Here is a 24,463-nt window from a genome sequence, read left to right as displayed (position 1 = left end):
TTCACCAAAGAACTCTAATTTTGTTTTAAAATACAATCTATTGTCCCCACCTGTATTCTCGTTCACAATAATATTGGTGCTGAGAATTCTTTACAGAAATAAGATTTATGATAATGAATAAACTTATTGCTATCATTATTATGATTCAACACTTTTCTACTCAGTATGTCTTTATATCTAACTAATTACTTACTTATTTACTTACGCCTGTTACTCCTCGTGAAGGAGCATAAGCCGCTCAACAGCATTCTCCATCCAATCCTGTCCTAGGCAATCCTTTCCAGCTCCTTCCAGTTGTTATTCATCCCTTTCATGTCTGCTTACAATTCCTGACGTAATGTGTTCTTTGGCCTTCCACTTTTCCTCTTCCCTTCAAGATTACAAGTTAACGTTTGCCTCGTGATGTAGTGTGGTGATTTCCGTATTGTATCTCCTATCCATTTCCATCGTCTTTTAATAATTTCCTCTTCAGCTTGAAGCTGATTTGTTCTCTCCCACAAAAGGCTGTTGCTGATGGTATCCGGCCAATGGATGTTGAGTATCTTGCGAAGACAGCTATTTATAAATACTTGTACCTTCTTGATTGTGGTTGTTGTAGTTCTCCAAGTTTCAGCTCCATACAGTAGAACTGCCTTGACATTCATATTGAAGATTCTCACTTTGATATTGGTTGAAAGTTGTTTTGAGTTCCATATGTTCTTCAATTGTAGGAATGCGACCCTTGCTTTGCCAATCCTCGCCTTTACGTCTGCATCTGAACCTCCTTGTCCATCGACGATGCTTCCTAGGTATGTGAAAGACTCTACATCTTCCAGAGTTTCGCCATCAAGAGTGATTAGATTGCCGTTCTTCGCTTTGAATTTGAGGACCTTGGTTTTCCCTTTGTGTATGCTGAGGCCTACTGATGCAGAGACTACTGCTACACTGGCTGTCTTCATCTGCATCTGTTCGTGTGTACGTGATAGGAGGGCTTGGTCATCTGCGAAGTCCATATCTAACTAATATTCATAATAAAATAAATAAAGCTTAAACTTATCGTTGTTTCATCTCCATGGCTATGTCCGACTTCTTTGTTTTGATTACTATTTATGTTCCGAAACTAAATAGTTTACATCAGTAAAGTTAATATACTAGACAGTATAGTGATAAACATAACATTAATTTCTATCATATAATGCTAAAGAAATTATATTTCTATAAATGAAGTAAATTGAAATCTTTTTTTGATTTTATCCTGTTTAACTTTTTATAAGATCCGATGTTGTGTGAATTTTCAGATTATGTTATGAAATGACAAAAAATACTGATCAATCAATGTTTTGCTCATTCGAGATTAATTTCGTTGAAATAGTCAGTGTATTAGAATTATTAAAATATCATAAATAAATAAATTCTCTTTAGATCACTGCATTGTAGTTACTCGTGGTTTTTTGATATAGTCAACTTACTCATGAATCTTGTTTTCATCATAAATGATTGTTTGTAAAGTTAATTATGTTTCCTGTACTATCATATCTTTATTCATTGTCTCTATTGTTATTATTTGTATTTTATATTTAATATTTAATTTTAGGTATACTAATGGGATTCTTTTCAGTTCATAATCATGGACATACAATAAAATCACTTTTCATTCAGTCATTTTTTCCATTCTTTGAAATATACAATGAAATACCATTAAAACCTATTGAATCTAAGCATAATTCTGATTCACTACATGTACTAACTTCATTAAAAGAATTTTGGAGTGTTATTTTCACAAATCTTACGTCAATATGGTCACAAATTCGTCTTTGGTGGTATAATTGTTTCCCTTCAACTACATCATCAGTCATATATACAAATAAATTATCAGCTGATTTACAGCCAAAATTTAAGTTCAATGTTGATGCTGTTGTAAGTTAATTGATAACCTATAAATATTAGTGTTTACGTTACTCTTTTAATTCTTTGTATGTTGTTTCAGTTTTATAATTTTAAATTCTTTATAGCATTATAGATAAACTGCTTAGAGCCTTTGTAATATAATTGAAAAAGAAAATATTAATCACTTAATAACGTGTTGAATTATTATAGTTTATTGTGAATCAGTTATTCAATGTTCAATTATTCTATATATTATTTTTAAATTTGTCTGCGTTACAGTAGCATAATGTAATATTTGAATTTGGTAAAACTACAATTTACGTACGATCTTTGAGTGGCACTTAGATGATATTGAAGATGTCCATCTACTTACTAGAATTAAATAAGATTTGTGAAGTATTGTGAAGTATTAGGATTAAGATTTACAGCTAGGCAGTAGGGTTAGGAATTAAAGTTAGACATAATGATATTTAACCATATGGATGAATGAACATCACGTTGAAATTCAAAACCTACTATCTTAAATCTGATTGGCTCGTTCATAAATTATAGTTCCACCTTGATATTCACTACGAATCATCCATGGGCGTTTTACAATTCAGATAAAATTTTATATTATAATAACAATTGTTAGCTCACATAAATCAGCGCTATTATCTAAAAATATTCATCAACGATTTATTTTTCTGTAGTTAATATTTCTAACTTGTTCATATTTTAATATTTTGTGCACTGATTCTATCAGAAATCACATCATATATCAGGATTTATTTGAAAATCATGTCAATTTCGGACTTAATTATATATATTATGTCATATATTTTCTATAAGGGTTGTTTTATTTTCTAGTGTCCATAATTATATTCGTAATTATGATAAAATATAAATTTTAGAAATACAAAATAAACTAAGTACCATTATTAGTTGTATTAATTTGTCTATTTCCGTTTTCTTGATAATTTCTATATAATTACAGAGTAGACTGTGTATTCAGTTACCTGTTTCACTTTTGGATACAGTCAGTACACCTGTTAATAAAAAATTAAATCCTTTTTAGTGCCCTCAAACTAATTATTAATCATTTTGTATTCATTGTATACGGATGCATTATGATAGTCGTAAATACAAACCACCAATTTGACCATTAAATGTCTTCGGTCCACTTAATTAATTAACTAATCATTAGTAACTTCAGTAAGCTCATCATTTTTTAGCGTGATTCAGTCTGAAATTCCACTGTAAATAAATGAAGTAAATCATTTGGTTTATTACGTGCTATGCTACTGATAGCAAAATTTGTTTATGGTCTACATATTATTTTAATGTGATTGAATTAATTAATCACTGTGTGATGATCAGTATCATGTTTTTCTAGTCCTGATGGAATCATATTTATTAAGTTGCAATGTACTTATCAGTCTAAGGGATTCAGAACTGCGTAAACTATGTTTAAATGATAGGTGGGGGATGCGAGTTCAAATCCCACAGGAAACATTAGTATCCTCAAGATTATTGCAATACTTTGCTGACAAATACCAACTAACATGAAACTTAGGTCAAAGCTTCCTTAGTGACTACCTCCTATCACTTAACATGTGTTTAGATGTTCGCCACTGAAATATTGTGTGCTATCTCTTTTTTTATCATGGAAAAATCATATGTAATCACTCAGTGGTTCATAATACGAACTGGCTTGAATTATAACCTTACTGAAAAGAGCAAGAACAAAGATCCTAGCAGAATAGCATTAATTCACTTTATTTCGTTGGTTCTCATTAGCTACTTACAATCTGTGATATTTAATCATATTACATAATCATAACTACATAATGGGTTTAAATTACTTAAATGAAAGGGTTTGGTTGGAAGTTATGTTGAAGACACATTAGTGTAGTATAGCAAGGGTGTAAATAAATTTAATAGACCGAATATTGTAGATATTTACCTTATATGAAAGAACATTCTACAACATTGATTGTGACAACAATTCAAACGGCCAAAAACATGTGATTACATAATATGTAAACGCTGATAGGAATAAAATGAGTAGATCTCAGTTGATTAAATATGATTACTAATTTGGAAGATAAATGAAATAAAACTCAATGATGTAAGAAATGCAAGAAAGAGCCAAAAAATTTAAGATGCAGCGAAGGAATATTTGTCACCAGGGCAAGGAAAGATTAATTACATCTCCTTTTGAACACATAAGTCAGGTTTTTGACGCCTGATAGCAATGGCTTCAGCAGACTTCAGAAGACTGGAGTTTGGTTGCTTACTAATCACCTTGAAAGATCGCAAAGTATCGACCTGATGTCACGTACCAAGGAGATGTTTGGTAATTACACTGTTTACAATATTCAGTTTATTAAATTTATTTACACCCTTGCTATACTACACTAATGTGTCTTCAACATAACTTCCAACCAAACTCTTTCATCTAAGTAATTTTAAACGCATTATGTAATTATGATTTTAAATATCACAGGTTGTAAACAGCTGATGAGAACCAACGAAATAAAATGAATTCATGCTATTCCGCTAGAATCTTTGTTCTTGCTTTTGTCGAAATGTCAAACTATGTGTATGATATAACCTTATTATTCAATATTTTAATACTTGTTTTCCTTTCATCATGTCTCTCACTTCTTAGGGCCAAATAAACTTAAATACGCTGTTTTTTAAGCCAAAAGAATCTTATAATTTTGATAGTATAGTCCTAATCCATACATAACTATATTTTAAGTGTTCCGAAGGGCGTTTCTTGCCATATTTTTTCGTCTTGACGGGACGTTTTTGCAATATAACTATATAGCTCAGTTTAGTCTCAAAATGAAATCGTTTATTTGAATTCTATCTTAATAATACCACAGTAGGAACTTTTGTTTTTATGTTATAAAATAATGATCCAGCTCCTACGGTGTACATGTTTCGTTAATACACTAAGTATTTTTGGTATCAAGTCGATAAATATTGTAGTTGTGTATAATTTTAACATCACCTTTATGCGATAACAATCGTCTGGGATAAGAGAATAAAGTGCAAGGAAGCCAGAAATAGCCAAACTGAGCTTACTCCACTATACGCACCTCTATAGTAGGTCCCTGAAGTCAAACTTAAAATACCTTACTCATATTTTCATTGTTTTATCATCTATCGATTCTCAGCCAATGTAACAATATTTTTATTCATTATAGGCTACATACAGTGGTTAAATGGAGTGGTCCATTTTTAATGAAATTTCTCACAGAATAAAAATCGTATATGTAACCTTTATGTCTGGTTCATGTAATACGAAGTTTTGAATACGGTATAGTATTTATTTTGGCTACATACCAGAATGACATGATATCAATCTTTATTATTTTTCATTCATAATAGAAAACTATGTGTCTATACTTCGAAAAAATGTTTTACAACAGTTATACACTGGCTAATATTTTGGATTTAGTGAGAACTTTTTTCAACGTAAAACCGTCCTTCCTACTCACTACATCATTGTGAAGTGTCGAACTAAAACAATTTATTTGAATGAGTTACAAACATCCGTTTAATTTAAACAAAGTTTTGTTCATTAATTAAGAACAGCTGCAGAATCGCTGTAAATGCTCGACACCACTGTCCAATTGTTTCGTCTCAGCCTGAAATTCCTCAGCATTGCGTAACCAGACCTTGCTGCGAAAGCATATCCTTTAGATCACTGGATTAACATCTAATGGTTCGCATTTCCAACTTCAGTAAATTTTTTCTGTCAATATATTGCACATCCGCTATTCCATTCAGCTATTTTTTGTTTTTTATTTCTGTCATGCTTATGTTTCTAACTGTTATTTTTTATTCATTATGAAATTTGTCTAAAAAAAGTATATAAACATGGTGAAACATCCATTAAAAAATGATCTGTTTTGAACAAAGAATTCTCCATTACTTTGTTTCTTTGTTGATCAATAAAAACTGTTGTTTCATTTTAGTCTTAATTGGATGATGAACAGCTTACAAAGGCATGTATTCTAGAAAAGTTTAGTAAAATTGGGTTTTTTTATTCACGATTATTTTTCGTTAAACATTTCGAAGTTATTTTACTTAAAGAATGTTTTATTGCCTAATTGTTTTAATTCTCATTAGTATTGGCATTGTCTTTCGTGATCAAGATGCTAACAAAATCCGAGATCTTCTAATCTATATGAACATTATCATGTTTTGACTGTATCCTCCCTCTAAATGCAAAGTGTTGCTTTAAGATTGATATGCATCAACTCCTGAATCAATGATAGAGAGTTCATCTACCGCTCCCCATACTTTAGAAGAAGGCTCATCAGCTCTTATATATTGGTGTATATGACAAAATCTCGGCACAGATTCAGAGAGCTCGGTTGAACATACTAAATTACGTTACTTGCAGCAGAGGCAAGATTTCCGTTTGGCAACCAAAGGGACACTTTACCCTTACAGGTGTTAAACATACTCATTAAGAATAAATGATATTCGTAGGTTACTAGTATATGATCGTAGGTATCTTCAAAGCATTGTTAATATGCGTTGATGCTATCAGGTGAGCAATGTTGAGGTTAGGCATGTAGAGACAGATGAAGATGACAAATCGGTTGATGAGGTATTGAATTTCTAGCAACTGGACTGAACAACACGTATACCACGTATGTGCAACCACCTACCTCAATAGGCAATGTTTACCAGTAGGTTGGAGGAATTCTGGGGGACTATAACCTCAAATGTGGCATAAGTTCATAAAGTTAAGAATTGTTTGTCTAAATCATGTTATGATATTAGAACTACCTGGTTGGGGTGAGTGGGATAGTCGTGATGACTGGTTACATGAACACTTTGGAGGATGTGCCTCATAGTCATTCACACTGCCTTTAACGGGTTCATTTGCATAACTCCAATCAACAATCTTCACAAATCAACTATCATAGTATTTATGTTGATTAATAATTTCGCATAGTTTTTCATATAAAGATTAAAATGTGATCGTATTATATATATTCCCATTTTTATCTATATTGAACAATAAGATAAATTCTATCTATTGTTATATAGAGATATAAGCGAAATAATAAATGCTTATTGATAAACCTTTCCATAGTTGTGTTTTCTAATTCTAAATATAAATTATTTATCCATTTATTTACATACATCATTTATTATATCATAATCGAATTGTTATTTCTCTATTCTACTTCATTTTCGTCATGTTTTTTTTCTCTTTTCATTATCATCATTAAATCTGTATCAATTTCATTTTATTTAGAAAATTATTCAAGTCATCATATCTCTAGTTGGACTTGGCATTAGTATACGACTATTGTTTTATTTAATTGAACAAGTTAATCCAACTATGAAAGAAAAACGTGAATGTCGAAAACGTGTAAGCTGAAATTCTTTCAAGTTTTTTTTCTCCCCTTCTTTCTTTTAAATTATGTCAATTTATTTCATATTTCATTTACTAGTTGATAAGATACTATCATCAACACTGGGAACACATGTTCATTTTTATGATTATATTCATAATTATTATGTAAATCCGTTCTATACATTGTTCCTTTGTATATTAGTGCAGAAACATAAACCATGGTATGCTTTTTTACAAGAGCATAAATTTGATGAACAAAATAGATCAAACATTATTATTATTATCATCATTATTATTATTACTATTATTATTAATTAATTATTAATTATTATTATTATTACTGAACAACTATTATCCGAATTTCTTGCAAAATGAATTTATTAAGTGGTAGTGGTAGTTTGAAATGTGTGTTTAGGGTGAATTTCAAATTAAATATGTGCATTGGTATCAGTTTACACTCGTCAAATAATATGATCTATCTCATCTAACTAGGTTTCATTGCTATGTCTTAATATCGACGTCTGTTATCTATCCGAGACCCGTATTCAAGACCCTAGTGAAGTACTACAAATCCTCTTCCCATCTGTCGCTTCGAAAAGCTTGTTTCACATGCGTTTATCTGGGGACCCTGTAGAATCTTCATCTGATTTTACTGGTGTCGATGTCGCATTAAGCGCTAGAGCTGAGACGACACTAATTGATCGGATCCCCATTTACAGTTGGTTATGTACTGTTAGATTCGAGAACCGCATCGATGTTCGAAGAAATCGGTGCTAGAAACCATGTCTTTTTGTCATCTCCGCCCACGCTCTGACGGATTGCAGCCCGGATGTGATCAAGGATGAGCTGTTCTTGTGTAGAAAGTGTGCTTGACATATATTGTAGCACTAGCCGGAGACTTTAATACATAGGTCAGGTGTCAGGTCAACTACAACTTTACACAAATCACAGTGTTTCTTGCTACCTGCCGTCCTTCCTCTGCATCTCAAACCTGAACCACATCGCGATCAGCTAACGCTGGCGTGATTGCGTACAAGACTGCTTCTCCTTTTAGAATACCTATATGAACTCTGTTCATCTCCTTGTTTGCTCTAATCTTACCTTACGTTCCAGTGACCAACAGATTCATAGTCCTAAATGGATTGATATCAGTAAATCTGTCGCAGCTAAATATTAAACCGAGTTAGGTTCAAGGCTAGCTACCATCCCACCGAAAAGTATAGATGAACATCTTTTGCAATTGAATGATGGCATTAAAATGGCGAGTAAAGTCTCTTGCGGCTTCGCGAAACGTCCAGATCATAAGCATTGTGTTTCTTCAGGCTCCTTACAGCTCATTGTAGCACTTTGGTCTACTCCAGATGACAGCGAGTTTGACCATGAAGAATGATTATTACGTAATAAAATTGGGTAAAGCTTGCGTAAGGACCGAAAAGCCTGGTGGTCAGAGCGTGCTGACTTCTGTTTGTTCTTCACGGCTCCCTGGCCGGGGTCGTAGAAATGATGCAACACAGTGGCTTGAGACATTATCAGACATGGCTCAAAATAGAAGCCAGTGTCAATCCTGCTATAACTTCTTTTTACTGTTTTAATAAAAGTTGACTCCTTTAGTGAAAAAATTCTCTGGTTGTATATTTCCTAACTGAACTATTTCTCCCATTATTATTATTATTTCACTCTCATACACTAATTCCTGTGTCACTTTTGTTCTTCTTTTGATCATACTAAGTTTATGTTCTCTATCTCTTCACAAGCTCATTGTTAGTATGACGCATATGTATTTGGTGCCACCTTGTACCAATAATTATGTGTCCGACTAATAAGTAATGATAATAATAATAATTATTATTATTGCTTGAATACGATATTCATACTATGTGAGAATTATTTGGCATTTGCATAATGTGTGTATGTGGGGGTGGGTTATATTTGAGACAATCATCAAACTTCTACTCTTCATAATAAAAATGTGATAAATTTCAGGTTTTTCATTTCGATTCAGTCTCGGTTTGGTAAATATTTGAAACTGAATCGCATGATCTTTGTTTTCATTTTCACTTGTATTTTGATAATTTCTTTTCCTCATTTTAATGTCTGGTGTCGTGTTGATATGTACCAATGGATTTTTCTCGTGTGTTCTATATTACTTGTTACTGACTTGCTGAATCAATCTAGTTCCTACTGGTATTACGAGATTTTTTAAAACCACATTATATATATATATATATATATATATATATATATATATATATATATATATCAAAGATCCACTAAAAGAATTGACTTGTAAAGTTCGTTACATAAACATTAAATGTTGTCTGATAGCATTAAAGTACAATCATTGTATTACAAATCAAGCTATCATCTCATACGACATGTTTACCATTAGAATCATTCTATGATTCATACAATTTATGTGCAAAGTTAAACCTAGTTGAGATATTTTAAAATGTAGATAAATTTTTTCTAATTTTTAAAAGTTTCATTAGTAATATTTATTTTATTTGTTTATTTAAACACATAAACATTAGTACGAAAAGGCAACAAATATATATGTGCCACATAAGTCATTCGATTTATGTGAAGGCTGGGATACTTTCTGAGTGCCGAAACTGAAGTAGGTGGTTTTCTTAGGGGTTCACTCCCAGAGCTTTCGACCCATGGTAGTCAGTGACCAATAATTGGTTCATACACCATTTGTTCCCCTAGGATCCTGATGTCCATGTGCACCATTGTTTGGAATCAGAGTTTTCCAGCTCCCCTAGGTGAATCCTTTATATCCACCAACCCGGTTAAAGCGCCGGATATTCGCTTTTCATTCTCTTATTTTCGTAAACAACACACCCTCCGCGATAAGGCAGTGAGTAAGACTTCCCTGGAAGTGGTTTTATGCACGTGGCCGTGTGAGAGCATTTCGAGAGGGAGAGCTGACTCTCCCCACTCTCAGTCGTACCAGGGCATCAATAGTAATAACCTATTTTGATCTTTCATTTCATAATGAAACTTGTTTTGATTGTCTTTTTTTAATTTCATCAATAATAATTACTAATTTTATTCAATACAATAAAGATTTTTACCGTCCGAAACTGAAAGCTTATTACGTTCTCTTTCAATTTGTGTATTATGCGTACTGCCTAAAGAAAATCGTTCAATATTCTGTGGTTCCATTTTTTCCTCTAAAAATAGGTACAAAAACGGGCATTGATTACACTTTCATATTTGTTTAAACTACGTTTAAACGTGTAAGGTTTTTCGTAACTTCATTTTATTGATAGCTATACAAAGCAAACGTATTTTTGATGGCGTTTATTGAGTAACGATGCAAACGTTGTGGAGGAAAGCTTACTGAACTTCCTATTCAGTTATCCAGTTCACATTAGATGGATTCGAATAAGAAAGTCAATCTTTTTTTTGAGGTTTCGTAGTTGGAATTATTATTAATGCTATTGTTATTATTTATAGGCGCAAGAAATTTTCAAAGCTATTGGATTGAAAAATGTACCGAAATTAAATGACTATGAAGTATGCGTTGCTGTAAATTTAGTTGATCCACAAGTTTTAAACACAACGTGGAATTCTATTGGAGGTTTGGACTCTATTATCCACGAAATTAAATATGGTGTACTTGAACCGTTACGAGCAAAACGATTATTATCAATAAATTCAAGATTATTACAACCACCTAAAGGTGTATTACTTTATGGACCGCCTGGTTGTGGTAAAACACTACTTGCTCGTGCTATGGCACATGCTGCACATGCTAGTTTTTTGAATCTTCAAGTAAGTATTTCCTTTTCTGAATTATCTTATTGTGTGAATACATAAAAAACCCACTGTAATGTAACAGCAATTATTATCATATTGAGATTTGTTCTTATAAATGAAATGGCACCCCCACTGAATTGGGTAAATATAGTTTGGTAAGAATTTAACCACAATATCTAAGTTACCTACCACTCATTGTAAACAGTCATGTAGATTGTTCACAGCTTAGTACATATGATGTTTTGTTTCGAAATTGTTTGCTTTGAGGATCTAATTCTTGAGAAATAGCAATTGTATTAGAATACAACAATCTCTGCATCGGTCTGTTTATGCCTCTGTAATTTCACTACAACTTGTCACTTAGTAATACTTGTACATTTAGAACAATAGACTTTGTGAATAAGGTTACACATAACTCTAGTGATTTATTTTAATAATAACTTACATATTTCCAAATTGTAACAAATGAAACTTTTTATCAATACTTTTTACAACAAATAGAATACAATTGTACTTTTTTTTCCCTGTTTATCTGTCCCATATTGAATCTATTTACGTAATACATTAATTCTGATTTTATGTAATAATAATATTACACCTGAATTACACTTTCCCGTAAGGCTTTTTCATTGAATATATTCTGTTAAATATAAAAATAGATCATATTACATATTGCTTTACATATTTCTTGTTTTGTAACCTGTCATATTGCAATAACAATACGTCCGATATCCATTATACAACTGTATTGTTCAGTTTACTTGTTTCTTTTGTTAAGTTTAAAATAATGTGTTAAAAACTAACAGTTTCTGTTAAATAAACAATATTCTAAGAGTACTAGGTATTAGTGATGAAAAAGAATCAGTCGTTTGTTATCACACAGTTTCTATCATTTTTTTTTATACTGAATTGTGATTTGTCGATAGAAAACTTAATCGTTAACTAAAATACATATTACCAACTCTTTTATCGTCAAGTAACTAACTTAACTAGTTAATTTCTACCTGTAACATGAATAAAAATTATTTGCTTGTTGAATAAATGATATGGGAATATCGAAGTTTATTTGTTAAAATCTGTCTTAGCTATATGAAGTTTTGGGCTTTTCTAGCATATACATTCATTTAATTAGTCTTTTGTCGATTTCTCACAACTACTCTTATTACCGTTTCAGTCGTTTCGAAGTATAGTATTCTCAAAAATATTTAATAACGTCAAGCTAATTCAATTTTACCTCTTCTCCCTATGAATAGTTGGTTAGAATAGGTCTCATTTATAGTGAATGATTAATTAATCATTATTATTCATCGGTTCTAGAAATTCGATTCCTTGTCATTTCGATCTCGAGGTCTACATACCTCATCGTTAATGTAGGAAATCTCTACATTCTACATTACATTACGTTAGATTTTTTACGTATTACTCCCTTCATTTCCTTGGCTAATAATGTCACATTGTGCTATGGTCAAAACCTTATGAATCTTTGATTTTATGCGCGACCGATGAAAAACGCCAAGACTCCAAGTTCAATGAACATTCAATCCCCGTTTAGATTTGATTTGTTGGTTACAGTAAATCTTACTGTGGGAGGAAAAATACTGTTCTATGAGACCTTCATAGTTATTTTACTATAAGACTTCAAGTGTTTCTTTTATCTGGCTGATTTTCTTGTTCATTTCAACAAAATACTTCTACGAAAACAATCTGATGAAAAGTAAGCACTAACATCACACTAAAACTTTAGTTTTAAAACTAGCAAATATTCGAACATGTGAAGAATTAACACTTGTTTAACACTACCAACCTTTTATAATTAATAGCTCATCAAATTCATCTCATTTTCCTTAATCATCAAACTTAAGTCTTATATTTCGATCATTTAAGTCATAGAATCCTGTTTTTTCTCTTACGAAAACAAAGATTATTTATTTCAATTAAATGGGTCAGGAATAATTTGTCACAACATTATCTAATATTAAGTTACCAATGTATTAATTTTCCGATTACGTTAAAATTATCATTTAAATGGTAGGATAAAAAAACAAATGAATTGATAGTATTTTCATTGTATGATTAAATAAATATTAAATTTCATTGGTATTTTAGTGTGAAAATTCAATCCAGATTAAAGATAAAGTGTTTTTTTAGGACTTATTAATAAGTATTTCATTTATTGTATGTTTATACGACACTATACATATGGGTACGCACTATAGTCTTCTTGTAAAATACTTTAAGGTTGGTTATTAAACAAAGGATTATGGAGTCAAGAAATAGATGTTTTACATTATAGCTTCGTCTCTAATCCTAATTTCAAATCAGGATTTCCAATATGTTTTATTACTTAGAAAAAACACTCACAGATCGAAATATTATCACTAAACTAAACTGTCATTTTAGACTGTAAATGTAGTGCTCATTTGGAGCATCAGCAAATGTGTTTTTCGTTGAGCTGTCGGGTACGATAAGCATAGGACATTTGTTTGGCACTTCAATCCGGCATATCATATCAGTAGAGCTAGAACAAATTAGCGACATAATTAACAAAGAATTAAAATTATATTGAAAAATAGTTGTAGTAATTAAGACTAAACATAGAAGATACCGTATATGATATTCAAATTCAAAATTTAAGTGATAAGTGGTGATTACATTTGAGCCATATTACTCGAGCTCTCCAACTACTGATCATAATTAACTTGATAAACTCATCTGGGTAGTTTTAGATTGTAAACCGTACTTGGAATAACTTCGTTGACGTACTCCATCTCAATAATACTTATTCAGTTGTTTGAAGATATGATCATGTACTACTAACCTATGCATTTACTATACTTTTAAACGCCACATTTCATTTCAAAATAAATATAAGGGAAAGAATGTATGAAGTCATTCTATTAAAATTTAAACCATTAACTCTCATAATATCATATTGAAGGGTAATATAACAATTCTTCTGTCCAAAATTTTCTGAAATATCTATGTATATATATTTAACCTAAAAATTACATAGTAGTACTTTGACTTGGCTTACTTACTTACTTACTTGCGCCTGTTACTCCTAATGGAGCATAGGCCACCGACCAGCACTCTCCAACCCACTCTGTCCTTGGCCTTCTTTTCTAGTTCCATCCAATTCTTGTTCATTTTTCTCATGTCTATCTCCATTTCTCGGCGTAATGTGTTCTTTGGTCTTCCTCTTTTCCTTTGGCCTTCAGGATTCCATCTGAGGGCTTGTCTTGTGACACAGTTCGGTGCTTTCCTCAATGTGTGTCCTATCCACTTCCAGCGCTTCTTCCTGATTTCTTCCTCCGCTGGGATCTGGTTTGTTCTCTCCCACAGTACGTTGTTGCTAATAGTTTCCGGCCAATGGATCCGAAGTATTTTGCGTAGACAACTGTGTAATAAACACCTGTATCTTCTGGATGATGACTTTCGTAGTTCGCCAGGTTTCCGCCCCATACAGTAGAACTGTCTTGACATTTGTATTGAAAATCCTAACCTTGGTGTTGGTTGACAGTTGCTTTGAGATCCAGATGTTCTTCAGTTGTAAATCTGCTGCTCTTGCTTTACCGATCCGCGCCTTCACATCTGCATCAGATCCACCCTGTTCGTCAATGATGCTGCCCAAATACGTAAAGGTTTTTACATCTTCCAAATCTTCTCCGTCAATTGTGATTGGATTGGTGCATTCTGTGTTGTATCGGAGAATCCTGCTTTTCCCTTTGTGTATATTGAGACCTATTGCTGCTGAGGCTGCTGCCACACTGTTCGTCTTCTCCTGCATCTGTTGTTGCGATTGTGATAGGAGGGCCAGATCACCTGCGAAGTCTAGATCGTCCAGCTGCATCCTAGATGTCCACTGTATCCCGCGTTTCCCTTCAGATGTTGACGTCTTCATGATCCAGTCGATCACCAGGAGAAAGAGAAAGGGTGAGAGTAAACAACCTTGCCTAACACCGGTCTTCACTTCGAACGACTTTGTCAATTGTCCTCCATGCATAATTTTGCAGTGTAATCCATCATATGAGTTCTGTATGATATTGACTATCTTCTGAGGCACGCCATAGTATCGAAGAAGCTTCCATAGTGTTGTTCTGTCCACGCTATCAAATGCCTTTTCGTAGTCAATGAAGTTGATGTAGAGTGATGAATTCCATTCAATTGATTGTTCCACAATGATCCGTAGAGTTGCGATTTGGTCTGTACACGATCTATCCTTACGGAATCCTGCCTGTTGGTCTCGAAGTTGGGCGTCTACGCAGTCCTTCATCCTGTTTAACAATACCCTGTTGAAGACTTTTCCCGGTATTGAGAGAAGAGTGATGCCCCTGTAGTTATCACACTTGCTGAGATCGCCTTTCTTCGGTATTTTGACCAGAAGTCCTTCTTTCCAGTCTTTTGGTACTTGTTCCTCATCCCAAATCTTATTGAGGAGAATGTGGAGTATCCTTGCAGTTGCCGCTACGTCTGCTTTCAGTGCCTCTGCTGGAATGTTGTCCGGTCCTGCTGCTTTGCTACTCTTGATTTGTCTGATGGCCATGCTGATTTCTTCAATTGTTGGTGGGCTAACATTGATTGGGAGGTCCGTGGGTGCTGCTTCGATGTTGGGTGGGTTCAGTGGAGCTGGTCGATTCAAGAGTTCATTGAAGTGTCCTACCCACCTGTTTTGTTGTTCTTCAATATTGGCGATTACCTTGCCTTCCTTCCTTTTCACTGGTCGCTCCGGTTTACGGTGATTTCCAGAGAGTTTCTTTGTCGTATCATACAGTCGTCTCATGTTCCCTTCTCTTGCAGCCTTTTCCGCCGTCATTGCTAGATCTTCCACATATTTACGTTTGTCGGTTCTGATGCTCCTCTTCACTTGTTTGTTTACTTCTGTATATTCAGCTTGTGCCTTGGCTTTCTCTGCTTTTGTTCGGCTGGTATTGATTGCTGCCTTCTTTTTCCTCCTTTCTTGAATCTTGTCCAGTGTATCAACAGTGATCCATTCCTTGTGATGGTGCTCCTTGTGACCCAGGACCTCATGACATGTTGAAGTGATTGCCTCTTTGATCCCCATCCAGTTGCTCTCCACAGTAGTTCCTTCTCCACTGAGTAGATCATGAAAGGCCTGGAACTTGTTGCTGAGGTCTATCTTGAATTTGTTGAGTTTGTTAGTATCCTGAAGAAAGGCTGTATTGAACTTTTGTAATATTGTCTGCCCCATTGTCTAGTGCTTCTTGAGTTTCAATTTCATCTTGGCGACCAGCAAGTGATGATCTGATGCTATATCAGCTCCTCTCTTGGTTCTCACGTCCTCTATAGTCCTCCTGAACTTTTTGTTGATGCAGATATGGTCGATTTGGTTTTGTGTAGTGTGATCCGGTGAAGTCCATGTGGTTTTGTGTATGTGTTTATGTGGGAGTATGGTGCCGCCTATGACCAGTTTATTGAAGGCACATAGATTTGCAAATCTTTCCTCATTTTCGTTTCTCTCTCCCAGTCCGTGTCGTCCCATGATGTCTTCATATCCAGTGTCGTCCGTTCCAACCTTGGCGTTGAAATCTCCCATCAGAATGGTCAGGTCCTTTGTTGGGCACTTCTCGACGATTGACTGCAGCCTATTGTAGAATTGGTCTTTAGCGTCTTCATTGTAATCGTTGGTAGGCTCATTGCATTGGATGATGTTCATTGAAATGCCCTCTTTCTTTGTTTTGAAGGAAGCTGTGATGATCCTTGGTCCATGAGATTCCCATCCTATAAGTGCCTTTTGTGTTTGTTTGGACAGTATCAATGCAACTCCTTGTGTATGTGGAGCATTTTCTTCCTCATGGCAGGAGTATAACAGAAGCTCCCCTGAAGCTAGTCGTTGTTGTCCAACTTGCATCGATTGTGTTTCACTGATCCCAAGCACCTCCAGGTTGTATCTCCTCATTTCTGCAGCAATTTGGAAGGCTCTTCCGGTATCCCACATTGTACGAACACTCCATGTACCTAAATAAATGATTGCTCTGGTTGGCAGAAGGGGCATCGGCCTCGTAACTTCCGAAGGAACTCGGCTTTCATCATGAGGCGTCATAACTCTCCTAAATGAAGACCTTCTGACTCCCAGAGCAGAGTTCAAAAGGTTTGAATAATTCTTTTCTGGTTAGCGTTTTTTAGCGAGTTAGTTTTCTACAGGATGGGGACGCTAACCCCATGCCCAACCCTCCTCCTTTATCCGGGCTTGGGACCGGCAGTAGCCCCCGGAGGGACTCCAGGCGGAGTTACTTTGACTTGGCACTGAAATTGAAATAAAGACTCATCTCATTTTTCAAATTATATTCTTCATTTGCTTTCCCTCATCACCTTCATAAAGTGGAGATATAAATCTAAAAATTTGTATGTTGAAGTCATGAGTCGATCTAAGCTAGATCACCACCAAAAACTTGGAGGTACTGGACGGTCGTTTCATTCTAGTATGGGACTCCTCAGCAGTGCACATCCACGATCCTGTATGCGGGGCTTGAACCTAGGACCTTCGGTCTCGCGCCAATGGAGTCCAGTCCCTGTCGGGCGTAGACAGGTATCTACCTCAGACCGCCGATGAATGGTTGCGCAAGATAACCGTTGAATGTCGGCTCAGTGGTCTAGAGGTTAAGCAATCGTGCGCGAGACCGAGGGTTCTGGGTTCGCGTCCCGCATGCGGGATCGTGGATGAACACTGATGAGGAGTCCCGTAATAGAACGAAACGGCCATCCAGTACTTCCAGGTTTTCAATGGTGGTTTAGCCTTAATGGACTCATGAATTCAGCTGCTAAAATTACTACAGTGTACACAAATTTCCATTCTGTTTAAAATTGTACTCACTATTTGTTTCTAAATTATGCAAAGAAAGAAGGACTTTGTATAGATAATTACCTATGCATTTTATATGTTTTCTACCTTAAAAATTATCGATCACTTTTTTTTTAATTCTTGTCTTCAACAATTCAAATGTCAATATTTATTCAATGTTAAATTTTATTTATATATTTCTTGTTTTATGCAAAGTTCTTATAATAAATATTTCGTTCTGCTTAGAGTAGTAGTGTTCCGAAAAATTCGAAATATCTCTTCACAGACATTAAAATGAAACTTTTGTTCGTAACACTAATGTGACTTGATGAATACATTGGTGTAGATTTTCATGAAGTTATTTTAATAGTCGGTTAAATTCACTTTTTCCTGATTGATAGATTTCTAAGCATTAAATAATAATATGTTTTGATTTGATAATTGTGTACTATTCTTCTTTTCTGACCACTTTATAAACGTCCTTGAAATGATGTTAATGGAGATTTCGATCTTTTAATCAACCCTAATGATACGTTTTTCCTCCTTCGGTTGATATAATTGGGATTAAAAGCAATTAAGAATCGTGTAGTAATATGTAGATAATAACTTCAAATAATCACAGCTAAACTGAGTAAATAATAGGAATAGTTGGAATATAATCGTGTGTGTAGCGCCCATTATGGATGGTCATTAAAAGTTTTTCTTCATCCTTCCGCGATGCATTGTATTCAGCTGATTTTGTGGGTTCTTGGGTTGCTGTTGTCGTAGTTGAGGATTTGATGTATGTAGCTGACTTCCTGTATACTTGAGTTTCTAGTTTTCCTGTGTCGATTCCGGTGATCAGCACATCGAAGAATGACTATTTGTTGTTCGATTCACTTTCCATTATTAATTTTATGTCATCGAAGACGTAGTTGATCAAATTTTGGGTGTTTTCTGACTCGTCCCTTTTTGTGATGATGAATGTGTCGTCCATATAAAGAACCCACATTTTCACTTGATCACTGGTTAAATCGTGGAGCCTAGGCTCCTCATTACAACTCTCCAACCAACTCTGACCTGGACTCTCCTTTCCAGTTATTCCCCAGTGCTATTCACTACTCTGATTTTTGCCTCCCATTCCCAAGTGAATGTGTTTTGATCTTCCTCTTTTGCTTTTGCCTTCTGGATTCCTAGTTGAAGCTTGCCTTGTGATGCAGTTTGATCACAGTGTGTGCCCTGTCCACCTCAAGCTTCTTTCTCGTATATCATCTTCGACTGGAATTTGGTTTGTTCCCTACTAGTGTAGGTTAGAGCCGATGGTGTCTGGTCAATGGATATTGAGTATCTTGCATAGTCAACTGTTAATAAATGTCTGTAATCTTTTGATGATGGTTGTAATAGTTCTCGAAGTTTCAGCTCCGTACAGTAGAACTCTATTGACTTCTGTGTTGATGGTTCTTAATTTGCTGTTGGCTGACAGTTGTTTTGAGTAATGGTTGTAATGGTTAGTTCCATTTATTTGATTGTTCAACGACTATCCACAGTATCAAGATATGGTCTGTTCACGACTGATCCTTACGGAATCCGACCTTTTGATCTCGGTGCTGGGAGTGTTGTTTAACTATATTCTCACTTTTTCAATGAATGAAGTTTTTAATTTATCTGCTCGAAACACTTGATATTTTGCAACAGAATACTCCACCAAATGTAATTCCATTATCATCCATAATTTTAAGTGTAGACAAGGTGATCGAACAGTTTAGTGGAGCTAATTTCTAAATTTTGTTGTTGAGACAATGCCAAATATATTTTCAGTCATTCAATGTGTTAGATAGTTTCGTGTGCTTGTTTTTCTAAGAAAAACCAGGAATGGATAAACTGGAAACCAGTTGATTAAAACAACTTGAAACTTAGCTTACTAAACTGTTAACGTGTCTTGTCATAATTTTTTGTGGCGTATTTGAGTAGGAATGTTTTATTAGTACTTACGGGGATAAGGAAAACATGAGTTGTGGATGTGTAAATCATATTGAATTGTTGTATAGACCTTTATTTGATCGATAATATTCATTGTCCATTGGATTAATATGGAACTTCAAATCACGTGGAAGTTTGAATTTTTTCGAATTTTATATCTCTTATAATAATATTCTGTTCATATAGTATGGTAGCAACGGTGATAGTGGGATTGTACGAAACACTAATTGTAGCTATAGTTAGTCAATGTATTAGCTTTGGAATTGTTGAATATTGAATTGAGTATGGAGCGTAGAGGTGTAGGCTTCGCGTTTTATACCTACAAGATAATCATGACGAATATATGAACACATGTTTGTTTTGGTTGTAAACTTTAACCGATTCATTTACGTATGAGCTTCTAGGTTCCTTATGACTGACTGTGTAGCATGCATATTCCATCTTTGTTTTATTACTTTACTGTTTTCATCGCTTGTTTTATTGTTTTTGCTCTCGTCATTTTTTTTAAAACGTCCTCCAATTCTAATATTGATTCGGTGTTTGTTTTGTATTACAATCTGTCATAATTCTGATTGATATAATTTCACTTAGCGTTTAAATGTATCTTGATATTTTTTCGAAACACTATTCTCATACATGAATAGTGTAATACCAATTTGATTTAATGACAATATGAAATACCGATGGTTTGCGAGAACGTTTTGACCACCTATTATTGAACAGTGAAAATGCTAGAATTAACCTACCGGTTTTAGATTTATTTGAAGTGAATAATTTTGAATGGTGATTGTTGTTTATACTTACGAGCTGTCGTAAAAGGATTACAAATTATTACAATGCTAATTAGTGTAAAAATCTGCTCTTTGAAAAAACGTTAGACAAATCGTATGAAATTCAATCACCTTTTATACGATAGCTGGGAAAAGAGTTATAGCATTTAAAGTGGTAGTAAACCGTAATGATTGAATATTTGTGGCAAACACTAACTACCTAAATCATATATAAAAGATGTTCTGAATAAATACAATTTGAATGCATGGTAACAAGACGTTTGTTGTAATATTGCACATTTGATGCCGCGAATTCCTTACTTCATTAAGATTTTTAGTATTGAATAAAACATTATTATTATTATTATTATTATTATTATTATTATTATTATTATTATTATTATTATTATTATTATTATTATTATTAACTGTTAGGTACTCTTTCCTATCCAGTATGTTTAAATACCAAATCAATATTCATAATGAAATAAGATAAACTGAAACGTGTGTTCACAATCATTTTCCTCACCCGAAAGTACTCTTTTCTGTCCAGCTTTTGTCCAATGCATTTATTTATTCTGAGCTCCACTAGGTTATATCTTTTCATTTGTGAAGCTACTTAAACAGTCATCACAGTCTTTATTATTGTCCGGAAATTTCGTGTGCCTATGTTAGTTGTTTCTCTAGTTATTAGAATGGACACTGGCCTTGTGACTTCCGAAGAATCTCTACTTTCACTATGGGGCGTCATAATTCTTCCTTCAACTCCCAGGGTGTTGTTTAAATGACTTTTCTAGTTAGCGTTTTTTAGCAAGATTGTTTTATACGGGACACGGTTGTTGACCTCATGCCAAACCCTCTTTCTTTATACGGGCTTGGGACCGGTAGTAACCCAAGAAGTGCTCTAGGAATATGGGCAAGGCAGGATATCAGATTTAGGACATAAAATGAAATCTTCAATGAGATTTATTATCTTACAGACAACATTATATAAATGAATGTACAATTAGATCGAGTTGGTATTCAGAAACAGTTGATTCTCACTTTAGGCTCACAATAACTAAAAGAGTTTTTCTTTTTTTATTAGAAAAAATTTTTCACCACTTGTCATATTAAACTGGATAGATAGAAATAGAGATCTTGAAATCTTTGATAGAATACAATAGAAAGAAAAAAATTTAACTGTCACCTTTCTATTAGACATTCAATTAAGCCTATATAATTAAAATGAAACTGTACTGTAAGGGGAAATAAATAGATGGAATAGAATAAAACACTGGTAGAATCCTGTTTTCTTTTCTCTTAATCTATTACTATGTTTGCCATTGAATATTTAGTGTTATGTTACGAATATCAATTTGAAAATCATACCAATACGAATAGAGATAGTTTTATCTATATGTATGTTGAGTTGTTTATTTCATCTTATTCACTATTGTACATTATTAACCTTTTTTTAAGATAGAATAATCTATTTCTCATTAATTGTTTTTATTTGTCATTAGATAAGCACTCTTGTAAATATGTGGTATGGTGAAACACAAAAGTATGTAGAAGCTACATTTAGTCTTGCTGAGAAAATTCAACCAACTATTATTTTTATAGATGAATTAGGTAAGTTGATTAAACTAACGTATTATATGTGTATTATAAAAGTTTAAGCCTCATTTTTTTTTTCCAAAATCGATAAAGGAAGACGATAGTTTAGTTGTTAGATTCTGTTTTTCAATGAATCAATAATAACTCTATTTAATATTATACTAATCATCTATTGTATAACGCCCAGTTGAAATCATAAAATCAATGTGATTGTTATATCTTGAGATAGAAGTCCAGTACTGGTGTATGGTGATTGCTAATTAAGGAACAATGAAGATCATTCTAATACGAATGGGTCCTATGGTGGACTCGATAATATCTCAACTTGGACACAGCATTTCTTCGGCGTTAATAGTACACATACTAATATGAGATAGAGGAAACGGAACTTTCAACATAACTTTACATTCTGAACAGAAGTCAAAAGGAACAACTCTGTCTATCCGGTGACATTCATTGATCGTAGAGTATACAACAAAAGCGATAAAAACCAATTAGATAAAAACATAGGTTCTTACGAAAATCTGAATTAGAAAACTGTTGTCAAGACTATCTTTTACGGTAAGGGCTAACATGTATTAACAGAAAGAAACTAGATAACCTCAGCTCTCCTTAGCAATATAATTTTAGCCCAAAGGATACGTATAATAGATAAAATTATTGGATGTTATTTATTATAATTAACTGAACTACCATAGTAGTTTATCAAATACCTCTACCTAGATTTATGCTTCCCTCTTTTTATGGTTTGGTTGGTTTATCAAATTAATATCAATGTTGGAATTAAAGTGTCTGAGTAGTTTGTGCTTGTTAATCACTCAAACAGTTGATCTCCAGCAATTGAGAATATGAAATCATTGGTTTGTCTTGTTTGATTTTTTCGGTAATAACTACCCTTAATGTAATTCATGGTCAAAATTTATACTTTAAAGACTAATTGTCAAATCAGAACAGACAACTCCTTGTTTGAAATAACAAATAACTGGTAATGTACCAATCGTGGTAAATGTACTAACTATTTTTTGTCTTTCAATGAGTTTTTTCTCTCACTTGACGTATTTGGGAACGATTGAGGTAATGTCGTTGTATTTCCGGGTGAAAATATTTGCAAATACCCGCATCTTTTCTTTTTAGGATAAAAGTTTCAAACTCAACACACCAACTGTCTTTTCACTGTAACTACGTGCATGATATCAACTACTGTACAGTTTTTGTCTCATGACTAAAATCAATATAGGAGTTGAATAAGCTTAAAACTAGTTCTACCGGTTGTTTCGAACGTTCACAGGCTCAACTTAGCTTTTTTGTGTTCCCGAAACTTTTATTTATTAATGCCATATTCTTAAGTCAATTTCCGCGTTATTAGGTCATGAAAATTTAAAAGTTGGCACAAATGTGTGCTGGTCCAAGTTACCACATGGCGAAATAAATTACCAAAACAAAAATAAAGATTTCAAACTGCCAATCAGTATCACAGTTGAAAACTAGTCGGCATAAAAGAATAATTCTAAAATAGCTAACTAACACCGCCGATGCTTTGGAAGTATTTGAAATACAATACCAATAGCGGACGCGTATCTACCTCTCTTATAACCCACGTCCCACAAATGTGCAACACTGCTGGGTAGACTACTGCTCAGTTATACTAACCTTTTGATTGATAGATAGGCATCTCACTTTTGCCATACGTGGCGCAGTTAAATGAAAGAGAACTGTCTAAGTTTTTTCATTTATCCTTTTTTCTGTTAGAACGTATCACCCTAATAAGATTATCTTGTTTGTATATATTATTATCAACAGAGATAGGGGATATTGCACGAAAAAATAATTGATAAAAATTTTACTTGGAAATAGTTGGTTTATACACAGGTAACATGATGGTTGTAAAAATACTACTAATAAAAATCTGGGTTTTTCATTACAGATGAAATGTTGTTTCTCAATGATTTTATGGATCTCTGTTTTTAAAGTCCGTGAATAAAATTCTTTCAATCTACAATTCGACCTAAGTACTCTTAGTTGACTATTATTTGGTTGCATTAGACTAACCCATGATGATATGTCAGTCAGTCAGTCAGTCAGTCAGCTACAACGTAGGACCAGGTACATATGTGCATCGGTCCAGGTTGCCATACCGCATCAGCACAACAAGATGAACACCGGATTCATAGCAGTGGTTAGGTCAAAGGTGTTAATATATAAGAGAAAGATTGCATATAGAGATATATTACAAGAAGAAAGAATTGGTTCGTAGAAAGAAAGATATGAAGTGATTTTAATCTCTTAGTTTAAGGGAAGACAGAGAGTGTATACACCGACGCCATTGTGACCGAT

The 24,463-nt window shown here is 33.7% G+C and overlaps 1 protein-coding gene across 1 annotated transcript in view; it reads left to right on the top strand.

Moving 5' to 3' along the window:
• The first annotated feature begins 1,572 nt into the window (after positions 1–1,572).
• The window catches only part of ATAD1 (ATPase AAA domain-containing protein 1), a 34,251-nt gene continuing 11,360 nt past the window's right edge, over positions 1,573–24,463 (top strand). Inside the window, exons 1-4 of the mRNA XM_051218830.1 lie at positions 1,573–1,896; positions 7,136–7,252; positions 10,700–11,017; positions 22,036–22,144. Coding sequence (XP_051072246.1) covers positions 1,582–1,896; positions 7,136–7,252; positions 10,700–11,017; positions 22,036–22,144 — 859 coding nt within the window. The 5' untranslated portion in view covers positions 1,573–1,581. The remainder of the gene's footprint in view (positions 1,897–7,135; positions 7,253–10,699; positions 11,018–22,035; positions 22,145–24,463) is intronic.

This window comes from Schistosoma haematobium, chromosome ZW (assembly GCF_000699445.3).
Source record: "Schistosoma haematobium chromosome ZW, whole genome shotgun sequence".
NCBI lineage: Eukaryota > Metazoa > Platyhelminthes > Trematoda > Strigeidida > Schistosomatidae > Schistosoma > Schistosoma haematobium.
This window is presented reverse-complemented; position numbering and strand designations above follow the sequence as displayed.